The sequence below is a fragment of the Aptenodytes forsteri genome, unplaced genomic scaffold (genome assembly GCF_000699145.1).
Source record: "Aptenodytes forsteri isolate BGI_AS27 unplaced genomic scaffold, ASM69914v1 Scaffold185, whole genome shotgun sequence".
NCBI classification, from domain to species: domain Eukaryota; kingdom Metazoa; phylum Chordata; class Aves; order Sphenisciformes; family Spheniscidae; genus Aptenodytes; species Aptenodytes forsteri.
In genome coordinates, this window is record NW_008796214.1 from 2,304,189 (window position 1) to 2,331,447 (window position 27,259).

The 27,259-nt window shown below is 36.5% G+C and overlaps 1 protein-coding gene across 1 annotated transcript in view; it reads right to left on the reverse strand.

Moving 5' to 3' along the window:
* Positions 1 to 27,259, reverse strand: part of CCDC88A (coiled-coil domain containing 88A) — a 79,114-nt gene that overhangs the window by 8,900 nt on the left and 42,955 nt on the right. The window contains 16 exon segments of the mRNA XM_009288461.2: positions 11 to 91; positions 1,073 to 1,144; positions 1,455 to 1,658; positions 2,677 to 2,760; positions 8,604 to 8,818; positions 9,017 to 9,109; positions 9,736 to 9,881; positions 10,259 to 10,445; positions 11,541 to 11,684; positions 11,890 to 12,167; positions 15,015 to 15,176; positions 15,704 to 15,880; positions 16,775 to 16,913; positions 20,955 to 21,082; positions 21,644 to 22,714; positions 25,204 to 25,341. Of these exon segments, the coding sequence (XP_009286736.1) occupies positions 11 to 91; positions 1,073 to 1,144; positions 1,455 to 1,658; positions 2,677 to 2,760; positions 8,604 to 8,818; positions 9,017 to 9,109; positions 9,736 to 9,881; positions 10,259 to 10,445; positions 11,541 to 11,684; positions 11,890 to 12,167; positions 15,015 to 15,176; positions 15,704 to 15,880; positions 16,775 to 16,913; positions 20,955 to 21,082; positions 21,644 to 22,714; positions 25,204 to 25,341 (3,319 nt within the window).

A 27,259-nucleotide genomic window follows, 5' to 3' on the forward strand; every position in this document is an offset into this window, starting at 1 on the left:
TACAGCATACCTTTGACTTCATGGAGTGAAGCATTGTTATTGCTATTGCTAGTGGATGTTCTCCCACTATCAAGGCTGGCTGGTCTGGAAGCTAAATGGAAAATCAGACACCATGATGAACAAAATTTTAGCAGGTGGCACGGTACCTTTACATTCTGATCACAGAATGCTCAGAGGCAGGAATCATGCACTATTTCACAGGCTGAGCATGCCCATTGTCAACAAAGTGGTTTCTTACAGATCAGAAAGCGAAGGGATTTCCAGGCAGTCCAAGAGGACACTTTAGAAAAGGGCACTACAGGAATAGTAAGGTACAAGGGAGAGGAAAAGAGAAATAGAGTGTACATTTAGCATTGAAACTGATCGGTTAGTGGGAAACCAGGATTTTACAGGTGAAAGGATGGGGCATGCAGAAAGCTGCTCGTGATTAGGTCACTTACAACAGATTTGACAAGGAACCTTGCACATTGTTGAAATGCCACGAACAGGAGGAGCAAGAGCATCTGCACAGATAATGTCCTGTACTCCTATCCAATACAAGGGAAATGCACTGTTATTATCTTCAAAAATATTTGTTGCTCGTACTAATTTTAAGTATTTATAGAAGAGTTAAAACTTCACTTCTAAATAATCTATGAGAGCTTTCACTTCATAGCTTTGCTTGAAGGAACATGTAATGGTTTTATAAAATACAGTACATGACAAATTTAGGTTTCACTGAACAATAAACATTGAAAAATCAGGCCAGATTTGGATTTGGGTTTTTTAGGATTGAAATTATAAGTTCTTTAATTTTACTATTAACTCCAAATAAATTTTTAAAAGGGAAAATGTTTTGGTCCTGTTCAGATGCACTTCATAGATACTTTCTACTAGAGATATAGAACATCTATCTCATGTAGTAGTTGAGAAAGAAAAGAATAATCAGAAGAAATGATGCTATACATTCAAGAGATATGCAAATCACAGAAAACATGCTCACTTGTAACGATGCCATTCACTTGTTTTTGCAAACTTCGTTAACATTCACATAATATATCCTTAATTCATTTAATTAAAGTTCACATCTTACCATGAACTCTTGATCCTGTACTAGAGTCATCACTAATACCTTGTGGACTTACATCTTCAAAGGATGTAGTATCTACACAGAGAGACATAAAAGAAGATGTAAAATAAAACAGAATGAAAATATTATTGAAATATTTATCATCTGTAAAATATACTAAAATATTTTTCAAACCAGTCCATTTTTACTTCTGTAACATTCAGTAGGAAAAATCCTGAAATATTTTATCACTGCAGTTATTAAACCTATTCAGTATCTTAGCACTGCAACTCAATTATTCAGGTTGCTTTTTGCCGAAAAACTTAAAATACAAGTAAAACCAGTATTTATATGAAATTGCTGTTACACATAATCACATCACGGTGCAAAAAGCTTCTACCTATACCTTTATTATTTAGCAACTGCTTGGATCTGAAGCCTGTAGAAGAGTTGACAGTTGCAAAGTTGATAGCTGTAGTAGAGAAGGCCATAGCTCCCAATTCTTTCCTCCTTTTACCCGTAGATATATCATCAGGACCCTCCAGATGCTCAGAACTACCTGTCCATTGTCCTCCTGCTAGGACCATGGACTGCACCAGGTCATTCATGGCTGGGATGCAAATGAAAGCAAATGATCAGCATGGTTAATGTATTTGCTTCTGTTCTTATTTTGTATTGCAAAACGTTTGACAGTTTTCTAAGCATTAAAGCATATTGAATACTGGAAGATAGAAACACAAGATCATCCATGTTATGACATGCAATCAGCTCAATGAATGAGAAGTGTTGTAAGTCAGAGACTTCTTTCAGCTCAGTATGGTTCTTAAAACTGATTTTATTAGGTATAATCGCCATGCTTGCGCTGCAATGGTATGTAATATGTATGTCAGAAGCTTTGATATACTGTTTGCAATGATAAAATGGAATGAATAAGGATAAAATGGGCAAAGGTGCTAATACAACATAATGTCAACAATGATACGGGATCCTTGTACAGTGCAGGTTACTGCAGGGATACTGCATTTTACATAGGAACAAATAAAAGGATCTGAAAAAGATGACATCTGATGATATTCACCTTTAAAAACTAGAGAAAATTGTCCACCCCTCATTAAAAAATAAAATAAAATAAATCAATACAACATTTTGGCAACAACAACTGATGAATACTTGAAGAGTGACAGACCACCATACAGCCTTGCACTATTTTCTACACTTTCTTTAAACAAAAAATTACAGTGATTTCTGAACAAAAGGCTTATGAAATCTGTAATTTGGAACTATTTAGGTTAACACAGTGCACTGTAAATTTATATACACATAGAGACATGTGTATATAGACAACTATGTATACAAATATACGCAATCACAACGCACTGAATATATATATGTATGTGCGTGTGCCTGTGCATGTAAATGTGTGGGTACGTGTGTGCACATGTGCACATATATAAAGTATTCAGTGCCAAGGTTAAAAAAAAAGCTCCAGCTCCTTGTATTATAGCAGGACTTGCACATTGCCAAATAGGAGGAAAAATACAGCGCAGTCCAGGGAGAGGTTAGTGAAAAATTAGTAATGGAAGCCAGTATAGCCATTTAAAAGAAGCTGAACTGTCATAAAGTCTTACACATGGAGCGACGGTAGAAGGCCTTCATTTTGTCTTTTTCCTTCGGTCTGTTCCTCAAAAAGGGCAGTCTTTTCAGTGCAACCACTTTTATGTCATAGCATGAGGAAAAACGGAAACAGGGAAATGAAAGAAAAAAAAGGGAGAAGAACAGATGGAAGTTAAATGTTGAAACTAAGGACAGAAATGAATGTCTGAGTTTAAGCTATGTATGCTATGCTAAAAACTATCATTCTCATGCTTCTGTGTGATAATGAAATATGAAAACTACACTGAAATATGAAAACTACACTATGAAAACTTTAATATACTCAGAAATGCACCGAAAATAATGATGAAGAGTGTAATACAGTTTGAAATTTCTAACTGCCAAGCTCTTGAAAAAATAAATGTAACTTCTTTGCAGATGATTATACAAATTGACAATTACATAGTTTTTACTGTGAAAAATAGCATTTCTTGAACATAAAGAAAAATGTGAAGCAAAAAAAGCTTAAAATGAAAGCAACTCTAAGTACAACTTCTACTTTAAAATATGTTACATCATTATTTTTTCAGATTAATAACTTTTGTAATGTTTTGCCCTGCATCTCTAGTAGGACACAGTCAGTCTTCATTTGTTACATTTTGTGCTCATTAAGGTCATCTACTGTCTTGTAGAAAAATTACGTGGACCTTATGTTCAATCTGCTGTTTATGTGCAGTGACTTTAATATTTTACTGAAATAATCCACTTCAAATCTGTAATAAGAAAAATAAAAAAATCAAGATTTATTGGCTGGAATGGTATACTGCATATTTTTTAGCTGAAAAAATACCAAAGACTTAAAAAGGGGGGGGAAAAGAAAATCCAAATGTGAGTGTTGCTGTAACATTTTGGGAGGACTAAGAGAAAATTGAGATACATAATATCAGGAAACAGAGTTAAAATTACAAATAGTATTAAAAGATGGAGGAGGGGGAAATCACAAGTTAATCTTGTTCTTAGATTCGGCTATTCTGCATTAGTAACCGATTACTGGCAGACACCTGTATTTTGAAGCACCAGATAAATGCGTCAGCTGACTGCCAAACATACAGGAGCCACATGCAAACAACTGGCATGTAAAGATCCAGAAAGAAATGCATAATGAAATTACCAAAAAGTTCTTGTTTATGCAGATACGAAAGCAGTGTGGTCCAGTCTATCAGCCCAAGATCTGCTTATTTTATCTCTCTGAAGTCACTTTTGGGACACGTGCTTTGTCATTTGCCTTGGTTTTCGGCTCAACCAGCAGCTTATTATACAGCAGTTTCTATCTTATACAGCAGTACATATATACATATGCATTTACAAGTGCACATGAGCTACCGTGAAAGAGAAAGAAATCTCCCTCTCTGTCTTATCATTCTGTGTTTGCACTTAGAGTAAGAAGTTTACAATGCAACACATTTTACAACTTCCAATGAATGCACGATTGGCACAGCCACAAGAGTCAAAAACAAACACAAAAGTTTTCACAGTTGCAGAACATAACTCTTATCTTGAGCGGAGAGGGACAGCAAGTACCCTCCTATGTCAGGTCCTTATGATGTGGCATAGGGAAGAACAGGGAGAAAAGAAAGGCACATGTGCTACCTATGTAAGGTAGGAGTACACTAAGTACAATTTCACCTTTGAATTATTCACTACATAGGTATACAGATATTTTTTACTATGTACATATACTTGTAAGTACTTCAAAATAGCCAGTTTTTTGTTTTGTTTTGGTTTTTTTTCCAGATCAATAAAGCATTCCTCCTCTTGTAGATCGTGAGGAAAGAAGCCAAACCCAACATAAACATAGATGCTGACAGGCTCAACAAAAGCAGAAAGGCCGCTAAACCTCCTGTAAAGCAGACATGCATGTTGTCTATCTAGTTGTATATAAAGTACGTAGCTTTGAATAGCTCCCTGCCAAAGGAATATGAGGCACAGCATCAGACTAGTTTTCTAGCAGGTAAATAACTCATCAGTTTTAACACTAATGCCAAACCAAAGAGGTAATTCTGTTCTATTTCTACTACTCTTTGTCATCACGGTGAAACATGATTCTTTTGTAACTTCTACAACCCTTTATAGATAAGATAACTGATCCCTCTATAACCCTTTATAGACAAGATAACTTATCCCTCTTAATTAAAAACGTCCATCCTAATCTTATTAAAAAGTAACCAGAAGATGTTCAAGGATCATTCGAGTCATCCGTGATTCTTGTTCATTAACACAGATCACCTCCAAAGGGACTGATTTACGGCTCTCGGCAACTGTACCAAAGAGGAAACTCCACTGCAACTACTGGTGTCCTGGAAATCGTACATCAAAACCCGTCCTTTGGTAAAATGCAACCTCCTTGAGAGGTTACATAAGTAATACCTGCAAAGAATACGACTAAAGAAATGTCTTGCAAAAAATACTGGAATGGCAGAGCTACAGCAGAAACAAACAGGACACCACAAAGTTTAGCTTAGGCAGCTTTAGCTCTTTACACCTTTATTCCAACAAACTTTAAAAATGAGATGGCAGCAGGACTATTTTGGTCTTAATGATCATCTACTCAAAGAACTCTAGTTATAATTCATTAACTTTTCTTTCTCTTTTCAGTATTCTATGAACATGTTCTTGCTTTCTGAGCTGAGAATGAACGATGAGTATTGCAGAATTCCTCCACTGATCAGGAAATTTCCCATTTTGTAATCCTCCTACTGTTTGTCAGAAATACTCTGGGGAATTCTGTATGGATAGTATTAAAATCCTCAAATTGTTTTGTTCATACATACAAGAAAATGTTAGGCAGACATCTTCTAAATGTTTTGGTAATAGAAAATGGAGCCCAATATATTTCTTTTACTTCCGCTATGATACGATGTGTCTGCTACTGGTACTACTATTTAAAGATGACGGGCTTACTAATAGCCTTAACTCCTTGGGACGTTGTTAATAGAAGTGGAAGCTAGCAAAAGTAATCTGTTTTTCTCCACAGAAAAAAAAAAAAGAATTCCACTTGCCTGCCTTGGGTTTTCTACGCAAAAGCTGAGAATGGCATCCCCTCCCCCTGAGAAAAAAGGCTCCGCACAAAGCAGATGTCAGATCTATGGTACTCACCTGATTCAACCACTGAGTACAGATGCGAAAAGCAAAGGTGAAACTCTGCAGTCAGAGGAGCATAACAGTATCCACACCGCCTGCAGGATTTAACTTGTGCTGCATACAGTAAACAGCCATACAGGCACCCCCTCCTTCCCAGAGGAGCTCTGGAATCAGACAAGGGCTTCAAGCACTCTGAGACCTCAGGTGCTGTTTTCTCTGCTGAACAGGGTCACCTGATTTTTGCGCCAAGATCACCTATCTTTGTAAGAGAATAGGTCTCTTGAAAACATTTGCATGAGAAAGTGTCCTGTATTAGGAAAACAGTCTCCATCACCACCTTCAAAAGAAGAAAATCTACAGATTTCACATAGCGAATCTGTTTATCAGTAGTGGTAGCAGCAGGGTAATAATCAGTATCTCCTCTCGCTTCCTCTGACAGGGGATATGGGGTAGGAAACCTACACATCTCAAAGATCATGTCAGATACTCTGTCCTCTAGCTTTTGAGAACACCACTGATTTGTGCCAGTGACTGCAATATGGGGAATGTAAGCTGCCTTCTCTTGCCCACTGAAGGACATACAGGACATTGCACCTCAGCAGTTCCCTCTGGAACCACTGCCATTCCCAGACACAGGAGATCAGGGTGGAACAGAACCTGTCTCTTCCCGTACCCAAAACGGCCTTCAACCAGTGTGGAAAGCTACAATACCTGAGCATTTGCATAGACAGGTGGCAACTTACAGGTTTTCTCTTTCTTGTAGCTTCTTTCAGTGGAAGCCGCTACTGCCAAGCCACTTCTTACAGAAAAGAAAGGAGCCACAGTATCTTGATATTTAGGATTTACAGTCATTCTAAAAGCAGAAGAAAGAGACTGCAAAATGCGCACCATTACTGGTACTTCTCACACTGAGATATTCTTTTGACTTTGTGAGACGCAAACCGTCCCAGTAAGATTGTCAGCATTGAACTGGCACATAATTAAGCCAAATTCTACCAAAAACCATGGTTTCCATGGCGACATGTGGTGTTGGGTTGACGGTTGGACTCGATGATCTTAGAGGTCTTTTCCAACCTCAATGATCCTATGATTCTATGACATGTGTAATGGAGGAAGGTTAGGATCCAGAATTAGATCAGTCCTTCCAGTTTGTGGATAAATACACTGGGATTAAGGGGAACATGAACAAGGTCCATGGAGTAGAAAATTAATGAGGTCTGAACAACTTCAAGCCTCTTCTGAAGATCAGCCACCGTAACTCCAACCATGGCTCCACCAGGAGGATAACTGCACACTACAAGGTCCCAAGTATCATGCAAAGACAACTGTCACATAAAAGAGCCCTTCCAGGACATGAAATCGTTGACACAGATGCAGATGGTCTGAATCAAAGCATGCACACTCTGAATTGATTCAAACTAACACACTTGCAAACACATCCACTATAGCTTCAGTCACTCCTGAATTCCACAAGACTTCCAGTTTATATGTAAAAGCAACAGTTGCTTTTTTTTTAAAAAGACAAAAGTACCTGTTTTGAGCCTTAACAGACCCTTAGACTGAAAAATGCTAAGCTTCCTAAAATGACAAGTTAGCAATGGAAGCAATAAAATGTACCCTAGAACTTACTATTTTCTTCAGTTATAAAAAAAATACACAAATTCACAAATCTGATTTTAAGTTTCCCTGAAATAGTGTTTTTAGATATTTTCAACTTTGACTAAGCTTCTGCAATAAGCACAGAAGAAAAAAAATACATCATAATGGCTTCAGTCATTTCTAACACAGCAAATTCATAGCTGGCACAAAAAACAGAATATCGATCTGCTGTCTTTTGAAACCCAAGACATTAAATTTTAAAAAAGTACTGCAAAGATTTTAAGTAAATGTTAATACACATGTATTCTGATGCTTTTACATGCACAGCCAAAATACTTTTGGTGCATAATTATTAAATAGAATCATTACAACCTGATAACTTGGCTGTAATATCTCTCAAGTAGTGAGAAATTGGGCAGTTCATGATTCATGCCAAGAGTGGACAACAAAAAATACAGATAATAAATGTACATGCTGCACAGAATCTGGCCTTTTATACTGTGGGCATCCCAACATGACAGCTGTCCAGGTCTTTCAAGGTTAGCAAATTGTGTGTGGAATATCCAATCTATCCACACCTCTGTAACCCTCCTCAGTCTCCCTCTCAGCCACTTAACTCTAATCTTTAGCATCAGTAACAATTCACATCTTTTTAACAGGTTATGACGCTACATTAACTTTTCCTATTGCATATTCAAATATTATCAAAATTCTTCATCGCTGGTTTTGTGAGATGCTGGAGGAACACCTTCAGACAGAAGGATCTTTTTAGTAACTAAAGGATGTTAGCACAGCCACAGCTTGGAAAGCACTTCCAAGACAAGGGGAAGGATTCATGCTGGGACAAGTGGGAAAAACAAAATAGGGTAGTGGTGGTGGCGGCATCTGATATTCTATCCAAAATTCTGCTCGTCTGACCCAGTAACAGTGCCTGCTTCATCTTACCCAAGCACTGTAAACGTATTTTAACATTTACATTTAGAGCTACAGAAATGCTAAAATCTAGTTCCTGCCCAAACAACACTCAAGGAGTTTGCAAGAAGTCAATATAAATCTGGCATTAATAAATGAATTCAGGCTTCGTTCCTAAAGACTTTAAAAATTGTCTTTGAAAATCCTCCAAAACACATAGCCCTTTCTGAGCACCTCTTAATTTTTAATCATATCAAAAAGACATTTAGCCAAGGATTATCAAAAGAAAAAAATGTTTTGCAGTACTCACTACTACTCTTTTTGGTGCCCAAGGTCTGGCCATCTTCAAGAGAGTTTGAGCCCACAGAGGAACTATCCTGACTGTCCTGGTGAGGCAGCTGAAGAAATCCTTCACTGGATTCTGAACGGGTAGGCGTAAGGGTCACAGACTTCAAACGTTCTCGATTAACATCCTTCTTAGATTTTATCAGCTTCCTCATTTTCAGAGTAATCCAGTTGCCCCTTCTGTTATCAATAATACAGTACATTTATTGCATTTATAATACATCACTTATGCCTTCAGACTTTTCCTAATTTGTATGCAAGAACACTGACATGATTCTGCTCCCCTCAAGTTTAATGAAATCTTGATTTTCAGCTGGGACAGAATAGGTATGTCATGTTTTAGATTTGTATTTATTTTTATATCACGTTCATCAGTACCTTCTTGGTGGAGATGGTTCATAAAATTTATACTGATCCATTATCTTCTCCTCCAATTTCTCCTTCTGTCGCCTTAATTCATTTAGCTTGTCACTGTAAACAGAAATTAATGATAATGTATGCTTCAAAAATGTATATATGTGTGAGTAGCATGTTCCTTTGAATATCTGTTATCTGAAAGTTGTCGCTTTTCAAGAGGAATTTGTATATAATACTTGTTTTGTAATGAAAAATCAAGAAAGAGAAACAGCAAACAAGTAGTCTTACATTTAACATTATGATATAAAATGGAAAAAAATTTCATTTGCCTTTATTACACAACAGAACTTCCCCCTTTTTTAAAATAATAAAGTGCATATAGACTAACAGAATCATTTAGACAAGCACATTTTCTCTTCTCTCAAATTCACTAAAAAAGTTTACAGATTACAAACAAACTTAGGAATGTTGCTTGTAGTAGAATGAGGAATAAATAGCATTTTTATTCCTCATTTGCGTCATCAGTAATGGACACAGTTGCACTGATCCTTTAGAACTAAAAATATAATGTTTGTAGTTTGAGTTATCTGCTTTTCATGTATAATTTTTTATTTTAAAAAGAGAAACATTTCAGAATTAGCACATACGTTAATATCTATATAAAACAGAAGTTTTTTTAAAAATATAGGTATTAGTGTAACTGCCCTAATCACAGCCATTTTATTGTTTTAAAAACTCACATGTACTGCCTTTGCTCTACATGGAAGAGATCCTTGCTTTCCATATTCTGCTCAAGTAATGTTCTATTCTGTAGCATTAATGTCTGAATTTGATCTAGGAGATGTCTGTTTTCCTCCTCCAGATTTCCTTTAAGCTGGCTAAGCAGCTGTTAAAATATATGAAATGGTACATGCACATATACGTGAGCATATTTTACACACAGATAATGAGATTATCAAGAAAATTTAGGTCTACAAAGGATTCTGATAGTCAAATCAAACAGAAAACTTAACTAAATCATGACTCAACTGATAAAAGCCTCTTTGATGCTTTAAGTCACTTAAAACAGTTTACCTAACACGAGGCCCAATTTTTGTATTGCCTGTACAACAAGCAGATTAATTTGTCTTCAGACCAACTTCATTATCTAGAAACCAAACGACTAATTCTCAAGCACTTCGTATGATCTTACAAATCTACAAATACACTTATATAAATATTACAATGATATCAGGCATGAAAAATAGCATAATTCTCACATACCTCACATTGATTATTTAGTTTTGTAGATGTAATATCCAGTTGTTGGTACTGTTCTTTGAGTTTAGAAAACTCAGCTTCTAATCGTGTTTGTTCTAGTTTGGAATTGTTCAATAATGTTTTCAAATTCTTATGATCAGTTTGGAGAACTTCATTCTCTCTCAAGAGCTGACTGTATGTATGAGTAAGCCTGGAATTAAAAGACACCATAAAAGAATACATGCAGATAGAAGGAAACGTATTCATGACCCACATTCCCTCTGAAGCATGAAATTTCCAGGGCTCTATACTACTCCATAGAATACGTACAAAAATTTCTTAGTATCACATACTGTAGGTAAGTCATCTCTTAGTCTAATTTTCTTAGGTATGCATTCTGCCTTTAAGCCAAACACTCCAGGTTCTCCATATGTTTAAAAATAAAGCAGGACTTCTAAATGCAGACATCACAACTAGTTTTAAGATGCCACTTTTCAAAATACAAGAATCTTACAAAACGGCTACAGTTTCTTGCCAACACAAAGTAGTAAGGAAATAGGAATGGTCCAAACTTTGGCAATCACGGAGGTTGCACATATCAACTCTTGGGCTCCCTTTGTCCCTACTGGGCCCTGCCATGTCCCTTTCTAAAAACAACCTCCAGTTACTACTAATAGTCCTCACACAACACCAAAGGTAGGAGGCATTTAATTGTGAGCCTCTTTGCCAGATGAACAAATCTTAATGACTCTTCTTGAGGGGGGAAGTATCATGCTATGTAAACACTACTATTCAAGCCGACTACTTATGGCAAGCTGTATCTCAGCTGCAGGGGTCAAGCAGGGCTTCGCCACCCACTGCATTTCTACTCCTGCTGGCAGTAACCTCAGTTATCTTGCCCCTTAAGCAACTCATGCAGAGTGGCTTGTTCCCTCTGCGGCTCACAACCATACTGCACAGTGCTTGACCTGGCATTCCTCAAGATGCTATGTGGAATTCAGTATCCTCAGGATATAATATTTTTTGTGGGTTTGGTTTTTTTTTTTCCCCCTCAGTATCCTCAGGATATAATAATTATTTTTTGTGGGTTTGGTTTTTTTTTTTCCCCTGTTGAGTTTTTCCTAAAATGACTGTATCGCAGACCAACGGAGTGGAGTTGCTATAAGGTACGGATCGTTAAGAGTCCTGAATTGCAGCATCAGGTACTAAGAAACGTGAGAGGATACAACACTTGTTTAGACTGCACTGGCAAGTGCTCAGAGCTCTTTGTGAGCTTTGTGATACACGTATCAGACTTATGCTTTACCTTTCTTTTTCATCACGAAGTTTTTTATACTCTGCTGCTACAGTTTCATGTTTTTCATTTTGCTGCAGCATTTTCTCCTGTTCTATCTTGAGTACTTTCTCCAATTCTTCCAGCTGCACTTTCTGTTTCAGCAACTGATTGTACCTGCAAACAAAACTCATATTTAAGTTTCTTTTTTTGGAATGACAACAAAAGAGGGAATTTTTTTGAAAAGGTGATCTTTCAAAGTTTTAAGATCTTAATGTTATATTTAAGTGATACTAATTTCAATCATACTAGTTATAAAGCATTTTTTACTTTTTGCCCAGGAATCGCAGACTCTCATATACTTATGCATATTAGTATTTACCTATCTTCTAAGTCCTTATGCTCCACCTCCAGATTTTTGTGCGCAGATTTAAGACTTCCATGTTTAGCAATCAGAGATTCATACTCGGAAGCTTGGCGTTCATGCAGGTGCTCCAGTTTTTCATGATCTTTGAGAAGTGAATCATACAATGATTTCAGATCCTCACGTTCCTTGAGCACACATTCATTCTCATTTTCTAAAGCAGACTGCTGGATCAACAGTTGTGCATTCTGATTCATAAGAGATGTGCTTTGAGAATTAAGGGTGGAATTTTCAACCTGCAGTCATAAACATGTGACAAAAGTTGCAAATTAATTTCATAGTCTGGATTACCATGTCCATCTCCTCCTATCGAAAGATTTCTTGAGTTTAACCCTTAGCATCTTAGCAACCTCCTGGTTATTCCATTACCTGACAAACTTTAACGGGAATACTTTTTTTTCTTATATCCCAATAGTCAATTCCAATTCAAAATATTCTAAGAATATTTTTATAGCAGTATTACAAGAAAGCACTTAAGCATATGCTTAAATTGACACGGGGGCAGGGGGAGAAATCAAATTATTATTTACCTTCAAATATCAGTTACAGTGCTATCTAGATGAGAGATACATTTTCCTCTCAGCGTTGGCAGCTCTAGTATCAAAATATCTTAAGAGAAATGGACCACCAGTGATCCTTATATCACAGAAGCCAAATCTGTGACATGATGAAAAGGAACTTTCATATTGGCATAGGTTTGTTTTGTTTGGTTTTTTAAATCTTTATTGTACAGAATCTCTATTGTCACCATAAGATCCTTAGTGCACCCACCTATCCTTTACAACGAGACTTCAAACAGTAGCATCCATTTAACAGAGAGAAAGGGAAATAAAATAATAGCTCCTGGAAGGAACTACCCATATTCTGTTTTACTGAGGAACTGCCATTCACAGTTCTCTTCCAACAACAGTAATGTCAGTTGATCACTTTATGTATGTGTTGTGAGATCTGGCGGGAAGTACTCTTCTTGCAGAAGAGTACAATTTCTCCAACAACTATGTCAGAATATGTCTACTAATACATTAAAGCCTTCAACATTAGACAGATTAAAAAAAACCCCAAACAACAACTTTACTTTGTGTGCCTCTGGAAAGATTAACCTAATCTAATCCTTGGATATCTTAAAGAATTGACGATACCAAACGTGCTTGTCATCTGACCTGCGTTAGGCTAGTTTCCTTCTCTTTCCTATTCAAGAGATGAAAAACACAAACTACTGAGGCTTCTAATACCCTCAGGGTATCTATTAAGGGGGGGGGGGAATCTATCACTCCAGTGCACGCTGTTACTAAGGAACAAATCCCTTCCTGTTGGAACTGCAGCATTCTTTGTTACAGATGAGAAAGCTGAACCTTTCACTGGAAATGAAGTAATGTCTGATGGCATGTGCATGCTGTGAAACTTCCCAGACTGAATCCCAAGTTTGATTTCGTTCAGAATTGCTAGTTAAGACACCCTTTCTCTTGTATGTTCCTTAGGGGTATCAGAAGGAATAGTAGAATTACTGTTGCCTAAGAACAGTTTTGACATAGTCCATGCAGACCAGCTTAGTCTGCAATTCAGATTTAGCTAACAGTTAATCACTCTTATTTTCATGAACATATTTCATCTTTCATTTTGATTTAGAGTTGATGTAGAGTTGTCTTGCAACTTGCCTGAAGCTATCAGCAAAATAGCTGAATTCTCAAAGAAGGAGAACTCCCTTTCTCAGTCTGTTGGGATAACATCATTCAGTCATTCCTGACAACAAAAATTACATTGCTTGGTGGTGAGGTTCACCACAAAAACAAACAAACAAAAAACCAAACCAAAAAATTAAAGGCGGAAAACGCCTCCTCCTCCCAACTCACTGCCTCAATGCTTTCAAATATCTACAGTTAATTAACTCTCCATGTTTATCAGATGGAAAAAGCGTGTGCTGTTGTGCAATTCATGAGGCAAGAAAGGAACCACATAGCTATTCCCGTTTTTTTGACAAAGGGTATTACAAAATACTCAGAGTTCTGAATTCCAGAGATATATTTGTTTAAAATGGTGTATTTCCATGCCCACATTCACTAATTTTTAACAACTAGACGAGACACTGTGTGCACAAATGTTCTGTTTTGTTCATAGGCTTGCCAGCCACAAAGGGGAGTACTGTGCGCTAATTAGATTTCAATGTAGTAGATAGAATGTGCATCTGTGGTACAACTGTGTTCTGCTTTCCAGAAAGAGACAGGATGGTAACTTGAGGCATTCACAAAATGCATTATTAGTTCACTCGTTTAAAGACTCCTTCACTCTGAGTTCCATCCACCCTCCATCACTTCTGACAGTTTACCATTTCTGCTGAATTGTGGACTTTGTATTACCGCTTTAAGTAGTTTTGATTCTTAGAGCTCCAAAAAGCATTAGATCCATTAACAAGAATATTTCATTTATCAGAGAAAAAAGAAGATACGTATTTAATAACCCTGTTAAAGTATGAAGAATGACATCTGAATTTTGGCCATAAGAGCTGCAAGACTCTGTGGGCAACCATTTTTATAATTTCCATGGTCACACATTAATTTTTTTTGCCTCTGAATTATCTGAATTCAGTCTTCACATATTTATGTAGTTTTCAAAGGTTTTTTTTCAAATCTTCTGTACTTATTAACATCTTGATTTTCTTCTTAGGTATGGCTTTTACTTTTTTTTTTTTTTAAAAATCTTTTTAAAAATAGACAAAATCCTGAATTTAGAGTCTCTTTGGACACACTACTTCCCTGACCTAATTTAGAAGTAAAAAAGAAATTAAAACCAAAATTATCTTGGACAATTGGATAAGAGAATCTACTCTACTCCTAAGTATAAAGTCAAGAGTTTAAATTAGACAAACATAAAGGATTAAAACCAACTTCTAGAAATGTTATTATTCATCAGCAAAGTTATTATTTGACTGCTCTTAGTGCAGATTATTTGCACATTACTTTCTTTTCCATGTCTGTACCAGAAATGAAATGTGACTTACAATACATTATTGCCATTAGCATTAAAGCTTTCATTTGAAGTAACTTTGAATTAATTTTACTTCTGAAGGCAAAATAGGAAAATATTACCTGCAGCTTGGCATTTTGAGTTTGTAGAGTTGTATTTTGTTCCTGTAGAGAAACGGTCTGCCTCTGAAGTGCAAGAATCTGAGCCTGCAGATTGCTATTCTGTGTCTCAAGCTGCTTTAATTGTGTCTTCAGTGCCTGCTTCTCTGCCTGCAGTGTAGCATTCTTTCAACATTAAAAAAAAAAAAGGAAAATTTGAGTTCACAGCTGTTTACTGAACTTCAAGAAAAAAACCTGTTTCTCCAAAACAAAGCAGCATGACTTTGCAGAGATTTACAGGGTGGAACAAAACTGTACATCACCTTATGTAACAAAGTAACACACAGTGATATTATCACTACAGGTTAAGATTGGAGAAATGGGTAACCAATATTGTACCTATGGAGAAATAGTAGAGAAATCTCCATGACGCATGTAAATTAGGATTATGTAAGAGGGATTTAAGAGATATCTGTGGATTGAAAAGGGCAAATTCAGATTTCCACATTTCCTTTTAAATGCTGGTCAAGTGCTTTACAGCATCTCTCAGTGCAGAATCCAGCTGCTTCATAAACTGTATTTAATTCACATTCTGCTTGGTATGTAAGCTAGGTGATAAATTGCATACTTTCTTACCAATACTCTCATTTGTATTACTGGAACAGCTCACAACAAATAATTAAAATCAGAATAATATTAAAAACATATCTTACATTCCTTTCTACTTCGATTAATCTATCTTTAACTTTCAGTAATTCTCTAGTAGTTTCCTGACTTTCTTTCTCCCACTTATTGACAGATTGATTGTCTTCTCCACTTCTTGGAGGAGAATTCTGAACCATCCTTTCCTCTTCTTGTCTTTGCTTGAGAGCTTCATAGTTCTTTTTCACCTGAAATTATTTAGGACAACTTACATTAGGGTTTAGAATTTTCAGGTTTCTACATCCTAATTTATTATATGACCATACCACTTTTCAAAGAACAGAAAGTGCTATATATATGTTACTGTATCTGTAAAGTTGCTTTTTGTATATGTTTGGGGAGATGATGTACAAATAATATATGGATACCGATAGCTTAAACATAATGAACACTTGGGCTCACAGTCATACTTGTCTAACAGAAAGAGACCTTGTCCAGGTTTCAGCTGGGAGAGAGTTAATTTTCTTCCCTTTCTCAAAAACTTCTGCGGCTGTGTTGCCCCACACAATGATGTCATCAATGTATTGCAGGTGATCTGGAGCTCCACCCTGTTCCAGTGCAGTCTGGATCAGTCCACGGCAAACAGTAGGGCTGTGTTTCCACCCCTGGGGCAGTCGGTTCCAGGTGCACTGGATGCCCCTCCAAGTGAAAGCAAACTGGCCTGCACTCGATTGTCTATTTTATTTCAGTGCTTTCAACTGTTTCCCCCACCTTTTATAATAAAGTACAACAACCAAGGAGATTGTATTTCTTTTTTTAACCAGTCCACTGAGGCTGTTCAAAGTAGATTGGAAAATGTAACTTACTAAGAAATGACTATTTTTGGCATCCCAAATCAAATCAACTTCAGATTATTTATCCACCTGACATACTCAATATAAACCCATCAACAGCTTCTCACGTGATTTCAACACTGGGCCTGTATTATTGCACTATTAAAAAGCAGTCATACCTTTGTCCTGCTTTACATTACCCCAGCAATGCCCATTTTTTGCTGTCTTACACAAAAGGTCAAGTGTAGAAATAACAATAGCTCGTATAGGAATAATTTAATCTTATAGAAAAAATATTGTTCTCCTTACTGTTTTAAGTTCCTGACGGAGTTGCTGGTTTAAATTTGTTGATTCTTCTAAACGAGCCTCCAAAGCAGCAATTTTTTCCTCTTTTATTTCAAGAGACTTCTTAAGTGTGGATTCTAATTTTGACTCCAAAAGCTTGTACCTACTGATCAATGACATCACACACAAAAATGTCTGTATTTCAAAAAAATTATTTGAGGCATTTAAATTCTAAAATGTTCTGAAAGACTAGCCTCATAGCTACATTCAAAAATGCTTGAATGCTGACTCTATTCAAAAGCATGAAGACACCTCAGTATTAATATCAAGTCCTATGTCTAAAATGAACAGAAGATGGTGGTCAAAACCATTTCTGAATCCTTCTTTCTTTTAAAACATATTAGACATACAAAAAGCCACGTTCAGCCACACCAGCAGGGCGCTGGCTTTATTTGGATCATTAGTGTATGTGTGATGACAGCACTCTTCCTTCTGGCTCCACTCCAGCGAATCCAGCGGGGACCTGAACTAAATTAGAATGTGAAGTATTTGGAGAGCAAGATTTTCATCAATTTCCATTTCCTGCCAGCTCACGAAGAGGAGGCACTAGGGAAGGAGATGGAACATAGTACTTTGCAGGTGCATACTTATTTGATATATGAATGTGCAAATTGCTCACTCAGCCCAGCTGCTGATATTTTAAGACTGTTGTCACTCCTGATGTGTAAAGCTTTAATTTTTTACCATATTTACAATATTGGAGGGCACCTAAAAAACCCAAACCACATATTTGGAAGAGAAGTGGTCAGATTTAGAATATATCGGTTTAGAACAGCATCTCCTGAAAACTGTCAGTGCAGGCTATTCTAATGAATTATTAGCCTTTTTAGAAAATACTGAAAACCACACTCATTAATCACTTTCAAGCAGTTCAGTCACTGTACATGTGCTCAGAATCTGGAAAACATCCCACTTCTCCCCACAGTAGGATAAAATAAAACAAACCACTAATATTCCCCTTTTAAATTTTGACTGCTGAAGAATCTATCAGTTTAGTGAACAGAACAGATTGCAAGAGACTCCTGAATGGACAACAGCATTAGATCTAGTCAGGAACTGGAGCAGAAGACCAATGGTAAGAGAATTAATAAGTAGAAAGCTGTCCAGTAGCATCATGTAGTAGGATGAGAATCCTAGATTTTAAGGTATGATGAGTAATTCTCAGGAACTTAAGAAACAGTAGGCAGTCTGTGACTAGTAGAATAGACAGCATTTCATCTTCTTGAGCTGAAGCATATATTCAGCTACAAATAAGAATTTCTGTTACTGAAAAGTTATACAATTATGTAGAAAAAGAAGAAGGAAAAAGACTAATAGCAGAGAGCCAATATCCAGTTTCCTTTTAAACACCTAATAGTTGAACACCTAATAATGAAAGATGGTACAAATTTTCTAGTATCATTGAGATTTGGGTATTTCAGATTCAGGGTCAAAATCCATAAATCTTTTGTCTAAGGACAACAGCCATTTGAAAGGCAAGAGAAAAAACAGAAAACATTTCAGAGTTAACTCATCAAACACGGTCAAGCTTAGGCCCCGATAGAAAGACTCTGAAGTGCTACCAAGAACATTCAACAAAAAACCACATGCAGCTCTCTCCAGTCAGGCAGAGAAAAATTGTGCATTTTTAGTTTCTGTCATCAAAATGAGACAGGCAGACCAAAAATACACTGAGAAGTAATTTTGGCCATAATGAACCTAGCTTTCGACAGGCCTGATGAAACAATTGCTGATGCCTCACCTAGGTAATAGTATTAAGAAAGCAATCCAGATACTTTTGGATGAATGAAAAAGTTGAGAATAATGGAAAGGCAGGACAGTGGCAGAGCACAATTTCAAACCAACCACTTTGAAAACAAATATTCCACACTCACAATCATCCAGCTCTACATGAAGTTGTTAAAGACAGGTCTACATTCTGGTTTGAGAAGTTCGAAACAGTAGCATAGCCCAAATTCCTTCACATCTAATACTCTTCCATCACAAGCCTGAGCTCAGAGGTAGGCTTTAGATAATGTTCTGGGTAACCTACATGATTTAAAGCTTACTGTACGCCTCCCCACAGAGCAGCCTGAATAGGCACATCATACCCAGCCTGATATCCAAATACCTTGTACCATCAAATATTCCATCTGCTTTTGTGGTGCTTTCACATGGTCAGGGCTGGACAATCAAGTTGGCGATAAACACCTTTCTAGACAGGCATTATCTCCTGCTGCAAGGCAGTCTGCAAAGAATTAAGCATGAGCTGTTCTTACGACAGTGCAGCTGAGCAGCACCAAATTACAAGAGATCTAAGGCCAGCAGTAGACATGTGCCAAGTGCAGGTCAACCAGTATGCAATGCTTAAGCCTGCTCTCTGGGCTGTGCTCTTAATATACAATATTACACAGCGAAAATGTGCACCGATTCCTTGAAATAGGAATACCCATTAGAAGAGCACTAAGGGAAGGTGGCGGGAATGAAAACAAAGTTACTTATTTGTGTAATTCCCACACACAGCTAAGCTGGAAGCAAAGGAAGAAATGACAGGTCATGACAAGTACCAGAAGTATGTTAGAAGTTTGTTTACAGATTATAATTTCATGAAAGCTGGATAAAACTCCCCATTCCACACACACATGTAATTCCAAATTTTCTTCCAAATTATAATTTATAGATCTATTATACCATCATTCTGTAAAATGCGAAGGAAACACTAGTATTGTATGGCCCAAAGTCATAATTCATATAATGTCACAAACCAACTAACCTATGAGAAGTGAACCCACAACATCTGATCTTTAGAAGTATGAGCACTTGTAAAGGACAAGTGCCATTGTCTGTGAAGTAGAAGTAAACTCATAAATCTTTTCCTGTAGTATAATCTGCAAAAGCACCTTTACAGAACAATATTCTCTCCCTTTGCAGGAACGCTCACTCCAACCACTTGGAATCTAGAACGTGATTTAGAAAAATGGTGCTCAATCTGGACTTCTTCATCTAAGTAGTTTAAGCTTCAACACAGCTCAAGGATTGGTTCTTCTTTGTATGGTATATTCACTAAGGACAAACCAAATGCATGCTATGCACTGTATGCTACACAGTAATGCTTAAATCAGAAGAAATCACACTAGTCAAGGTTCTGAGGACTTTTCTTGACAGAAGAACTCCTCATCTGTGAGCTGAGAAAGGCAGATGAAAGACACCAGCAGAAAACAAAGAGGTGGTAACAGATTCTCCCTACAGGGTTCTGGCACCACCCCAGTAACAGAGCACTGGCAGCAAGAAAGAGAAACTGAAGAAAGAAAAAAAAAAAAGTTGTTTGGTTTTCTTTTGATATAGAAGGCCCAAAATCAGCCTACATGTTCATGACAATCAGTTGTAATAACAGATCATGACAGCAGCTTTTTTTTTTTTTTTTTTTAAAGAGCACAACTGAATAGCATCGTGAAATAAAGATTGGCTAGAAGCCCATACTAGTCTGCTTTTCTCCTGTCACGAATTTTCCCTAAATCCCTGCAGGATAAGACAGAACACAACATACAGTAGAGGAAACAGATGTCAGGATAGCAGCTGCTTTATAATGGCAGGTGTGGTAGAGTGATAGAGCCGGTATGAAGTTTCGGCGACGCTCAAGTATCGGATACTTCCCAGCCTGTGTAAGTGGGAATGCAGACAGCTTCCTTTTGGTAGGAAGAATTAGAAGGAAATAGTTGTAAGGGAAGAGTGAGACAGTTTAAGGTAACCAGTATGTGACTAAAGCATAAAAACCGTTTCTATCAGTCAAGCAGTCAAAAAGATAAAAAAAAACCCCAACACTTTGGGCCTCTTAGCTTTTCCTGCTACTGTTCCTGCTGCTAGCTAGAATATAAAACATTTTAATTATACATTAATTAAATACATTATACATACCTGTATCTACTGACATACTTCAAGAAATTTCTTAGTAACAAAAAGTGGTAACTCACTTTCACAGACAGCTGAATGTAAAAGCACATCAACTACCTTATTCATTTCAAAGAACAGCAAGTTCCATTTTGGGTCTACTAATGTGCCTTAAAATCTAAGAGTACACACAAAAAGTCTGTAAAGCCATTTCATCTTTATCAATAAAAAAGACCCTGATTTCTACACTGTTCCAAGTAGGCCTTGACATTCTCACCTGTCATCACTGCTCTGTTCATCGTGCAAGAGACGCTCCTTGTTTAAGCCTATTTTTTCAAGTTCGTGGGCAAGTTTCTCTAGATCATTGTTCATTTGTTGGGTCTTCAATTTTTCATTCACCAAGTCCTTACACAGAAAAAATTACAGTCAGTATTATCATATAAATAAAATAACGTAGTCTTAATTCTAGAAGTGCCAAGGCAAGAGTCTTTCATCACTATATGACTTGAATAACTCAAGTGTTAACTCTCCTTTCCTTCCAATTGTCAGCTTTCAGCTATATCAGACATTACATTGTTAACTATAATATGATTTCACTGTAGTTGTTTACTCCCTCCCCTTCTGTAGAGCTTCCCTTTCAAATCTGGTCTCGAACATTACGGTGAAGGGGAAATGTTTCAGCCAGAACAAATACTAACATGAAGAATCTGAACAACGTTCATTTAACAAAGGCTCCACGACACTCTGTAAGTAACCTTACAGAATTAAGTGTAATATGGTTATATTATTCCGTTTGGTTATTACTATTATCTAACGCTTTCCCTACTATAACCATTAAAGATGCTGACAGTATACAGATTAAGGTATAAAAAAATACAAAATACAAAACTTTTTTCAAAAATACAGATATAATCTGTTTGTAATGTAGAGAAATTATGACGGGAATGGTAACTAACTCCTGTTTACCTCTCGTAAAGTGACAAGGGTTTTCTTATCAATGGTAGCTCTTTTCACGAGTTCTTTATTTTCTTTTTCTAGTTCTTTCAGGCGTACACATGACTCTTTATATACAACTATTTCTTTAAATAGAGATTTATTTTCCTTTTCCAGATTACTAATTTTTACAATGTTTTCTTCTAAAGTACTATCTTTAATTTCTGCTTGTTGTCGAAGCCTTTTATTTTCTTTTTCTAGCTGTTTCTTATCTTTTTCCAGTTGAGAAGTCTCTTGTTCTAACAACTTATTCTCCTTTTCCAATTGCTCTAGGCGCTTACTAGAGATTTTTAACTCTTCTAAGTTCTTTTGCAGAGCCTGATTTTCAGACTCTAAATCTTGCAATTCACTTTCTAATTGCTGAATCTTCTTATTGCTGTTTTCAAGGGCTTTCTGTAGCCTTTGGTTTTCTGTGTCTAGGCCTTGGTAGCTGACTTCCAAGCGTTCAGTTTTCTTAAACGAGGCTTTCATGAGTTCAAGGCTTTTTTTAAGTTGCTCTTTTTCACTCTCCAGTTCCTTATTTTCTAATTGTAATTGTGCCACTTTAATGCTTGTACACTTCAAGGATTCAATTGTTCTTCTTAATTCCAAATTTTCTTCATCGAGTTGTGAATTCTCCTTTTCTAAGGATTCTAACTGACAAGTGAGATTTTTTAGGCTATCCAAAGTTTTTTTGAGTTTTCTGTTTTCCATTTCCAGGTCTGAGTTTTCTTGTTCTAAGGCCTCGATCTTCTCACAAGTAATTTTTAAGTTAGTTATTTTTTTCTGTAATTATTCCTTTTCCTTCTCCAGATGATGCAGCTCGTTCTCGAGTTCTTCTGCTCTCTCCCCTTTCTCTTTATAGTGTTCCAGTTCTTTCCTGACTTGCTTTTTTTCAAATTCAATCTTATTTAACTTACTGCTGGTCTCTTTAATAGACTCATGAAGGATTTTATTTTCTTTTTCAATTTCTTTCATTCTCGCTTCAGCACTGATTTGTGAGCGTTGTCTCAGAGAAGCTACGGTTTGATTCAAATGTTCATTTTCTTGTTCTAATAGCTTAATCTAATTTGGGGGGAAAAAATTGTAAACTCCGGTGAGTGACATGCCAACAAGTAATTACTTCCATATATAAACTGAAAGCTACTAAGATAATAAGACTACATCGTATTTCCCTTTTAAGTTTTTAAAAAAATTTCTCTTACTCTACTGGTATTTATTTGCAGCATTACATTGTGTATGTACACAGGTGGAAGTCTGACAACAAAATAAGTCAGTGAATCTTCAAATATCTTCCTCTTGAATATTAGTAGATAACAAAAACAAAACTAATGAAGCATAAACTAAAACAAAGCTGTATCTATTTCTTAGCTTCATTTAATTTTCATTTGTGTTTACCCAGATTTAGATTATTTTTCTTAAAGTCTGTAATTTCCAGAGATGTGTGTCCACAAAGAACAAAACTGCAGTCAAGTTCTAAACCAAACCAGAGATGGAGGGAAGTTTGGGAGCCGCAAAAGTGTCTTTATTTCACTTGGAAAAAATAGAGGTGATCTGTGGGCTATGAGGGCATCCTGATCACAGTCAATAACATTTTGGGAAGAAACACATTGAAGTTACATTAATTTTTGAGTTACAAAGAACCCTTGGACATGCTGTTCCAAAACAGCTTCCAGAGAAAGTAAATCATATTAGAACTGAATTATTTTCTTAGGTAACATATTCCCAGATCTACTTCAAGGATAAAGGCAGCATTTACATCGTAATTTTTACTATTTCTTGACTTCTTCAGTTATTCCAAATCATTTGAAATTATTTGGGTATGTAACTACAAACAGCAAAATCCAGAAAACTCTTTAGATCAATATTTAAGAATACACTAATAACATAGCATAAGGGATGTTTCAACAATAAACTGTTTTGGAGAAAAGCAAAAGTGCTAGTTGCAATGAAAAACAGACAGAAAATTACAGACTGTTCTTTCATATTTAAGTCTGAATGTAACTATTAATTACAGGATCTACGGCTCCGTTCCCAGCAATGACAAACTGTTCTGAAACGATTAATGAGAAACTAATTAACAGGTGTCTAAAAACACAACTTTGTAACACTTCTTTACATAGTAACCTGCTATGTTACTGAACATGCATAATTACCTTCCGTGAATTCTGCTTCTAGAATCCAAACTTAAGAAAAAATCAAAATCAACACCTCCATAATTTTTGATGAAATCAAATGAACCTTGTATAGTCAACTCCAGTAAGTTTCAGCACAGGATTTGTAAAAGACATGAAAGGTGCTGCTAATCCATCACAGCTCCTAAATATATTATTTTTAAGCAGAAATAGTCCCACTGAAATGTCAGTCCTACTCCAACCCATTTAAAACAATATACGTATCCCTGATGGTTGAATTGGGACTTATGACTTATTCCAGAAAGTTTTAGTCCTTTTTTCCCCTAGAGTACACTTCTAATACAATGTATAAATCAATTATTGTAACAATGAACACTTCTAAGCAAGACAAGCTGGCATATTCTCTTTAAAATTATCCCCACTGTTCTCTTTAAATGAAAATAAAGCTTCAATGCCAAGTGCTTTTTTTTGTGCTTTTCTAAGTCTGGAAAAATTTTCAGGATTTTTGAAACACAATATTCTGTACGCCAAAATACTGTACTTTTAAATTAAACTAAAAAATGTCAATCAAGAAGTATCAGTGGAATTTATAAAAGATAACTACAGTTGTAATTCTGAAGGACTTGATTACTAAATATGGGATTTCCAGACATTTCCATAACTCGTTTCTTACTGGCTGCCTTCCACGGGTCCTCTGAGTACTCTGCAAAGACCTTTAGAAGGTGTCAGCACCCCTTAGATACAGGTACGTCAGGGACGTTCAGTACCCTCCCAAATACAGCTCAAATCTTTTACAAAGGCCCAGATGCCAGTTTCTGACAACCAAAAATAAATCCTGCTATCCACCTACAAGTCACAGCTAGAAAACACTCTAGCATAGGGAAATATTATGAAGCTGGATATGATGGTTTCTATCCCAGACAAACAAGACTGAGTGACACAGGAGGAACAAAGTCAGCAGCAGAGCAGCAGACCAGCTCTGCTACACTGGTCTCTGCCAGGTCCCCTCGAGGGACAGGCTGCTGTAATTCTCATTAATACCCCAACATTACTTCAAACACTGACCAGCTGTCTGGAACCTGTTTTCCTCCATTGAGAGGTGTCTGGCTTACCTCCAAAGTTCCCAATTTTCTATTTTGGCTGAGCTACACCCTCTAAGCAGCTATAGCAAATGCGCAGCCCATGAAAGCCACAGAAGCATTACAAAACACTGAAAAGTTCTAAAACTAACAGTAAAGCCTCAGCTAAAAATGAGTCATGCCTCTCACTGGCTGCAGGTCTTAGACAAGCTATTTTGTGGCAGATACGTCGTTTTGGCAAATCTGCTACATTTACAATTCCTTTATGCCTGTAAAAAAGTACAAAAGGAGAACAGTACAGTACAATGCAGCATGAAAGACTTTTGATTCTGCTACTCACTTGTCGCTCTGAGTTTTCTCGAAGTGCTTCAAGTGTCTTTTCAAGCTGTGCTTTTTCTTTCATCAAATCTTTACTCAAATTTTGACTGTTCTGAAGACTTTGTTTCTCTTGGCTAATTTCATTCTCTAGCTCTTCAAGCTAGGGAAAAAGAAACAAAATTTTTAAAATGTACTGCAAAATGACAATAGTATTACTCTTAGCTGAGTTGAAGGTACCCTTATAGAAATTAATAAAGAAGGTTAAAGGAAAGAATAAAATGCAATTTTCTATTCTTCATCTGAAACAATTCATCTCTTATACGAATACATTTACTTCTGCCAGAATTTTCTCCCTGGCTCAGAATATTATATACATAAAGTACTTTTGCATAAAAAAATTGGTCAGATTTTATTAGGCTATGGATGTTTTCCCAAGCATCTTTTTTTAAAAAAAAAAATCCATTTTAGTGAGATTTATACTGCTCCTCCAAGTCCCTTTTAGCTTACAAGGGTCAAGTGTTGTTTGATCTTACTTAACTAGTCCAAGAGATACTTATGATGATTCCTTGGGAATTAAATATACAGGTTTGTTTTGCCAAATGGCTCCAACTCTCTTAATGTTGCCACACAGCAAAACTATTTACAAGTGAAAATAACCAAGCATGATTTTTCTGTCACATCTAAGTTATAATTAGTTACTCAGAAGCAACATACACATTGTATTTTTAAACAATCATCTGCCGGAAGGTTTATATTCTATGTCAACTCCACTGTCCACATTCCCCAATCCTGGCGTCCAGACATAACTCAGACTCCAGGCAGTGGGAATACTTTCAGAAACAAATTACCTGAATTATACATTAAATTGCTGCTAAATAATACTGAGAAATAAAATCACAAAAAGGTAGTAGAACGGAATTTGTTCCTCCGTGAACCAATTTGTTGATCGGAAACACGCAAAAAGCATGGCATCAATTAGGTCAGTACCTGAATTAAATCTTTCTCTTAGGATGAGAATACTAATGTTTGACCAGTCTTTTGCTTCCCTCTCCAATTCAGATTTTCCTGCTCCCTTGCTTAGCAGACCAATGTGCGTTTTACAGGGATATTGGTACTTTCATTGGTTTTTGCGAAGGAGAAGTAACTGGCTCAATCACCCCAGCAGGGATGCAGTCAGCCTCCGTCTGGGAACCAAATTTATCCATCGCCTACCCAACTGCCAACTGGGCACTGGGAGCGGAGTTCCTGTGGTCACTGTATCTTGTATTTGTAAGACTCAATATTATCAATATTGATACTCAACTCAATGGTTTGTTTTAAGAGAAAGCGTGTCCAGATAGAAGTAGACTATGTATACAGGATTCATAACAGACATTTTCTTCAACTTCATGCTTTTTGCTGAAGTGATCACTGTTCAGAACATTGTTTTAGGGGCAAGTGAGAAAAAGGACGTGTCACCAGACATCCAAAGTGGTAAGAACAGTATCAGACAACCACAAGGACCTCCTATTGCTTGCTTCTTATACTTATTCCTTTCTTTTGTACCCTCCTAGCTGTCTTTCTGGTACTGTACAGAAACTCAAACACAGGCTGCTGCAAAAAATACCATATTGTTAAGAAATCAGAAAAAGCATGGAAGTACGGAATACAGTAGGGATTTCTTTCAATTTATTTTTTTTAATTATCTCTTACCCACTCTTCTCTAAGAATAGTCTAACATCTGAAATATCTGCTGAAGTAAGAGCTATTTCAGAAACTTTAGACATTTCACTCCACTGTAATTAGTCCCTGTTTTTCTCCAATTTTTATTCTCTATAAATATCACTGACTAAATTACTCTATTTGATATACATAATTTGGAGAGTAAAATATTGTAGATCAGCACAGATAAATCTGACAAACTCCTCTCATTCACTTGCTCATCAATTCCTTGGCCCATCTTCTCTTTCTCAGTTATGAATGAGGACTGACGACCAAGTTTTCTGCTTAGACTTATCACTCAGTCTTCACCTATGTGCACATACTTTCCCCTGCTTAACAATTAAAAAAATTAAAATAACGTTCTCAAGTATCATAAA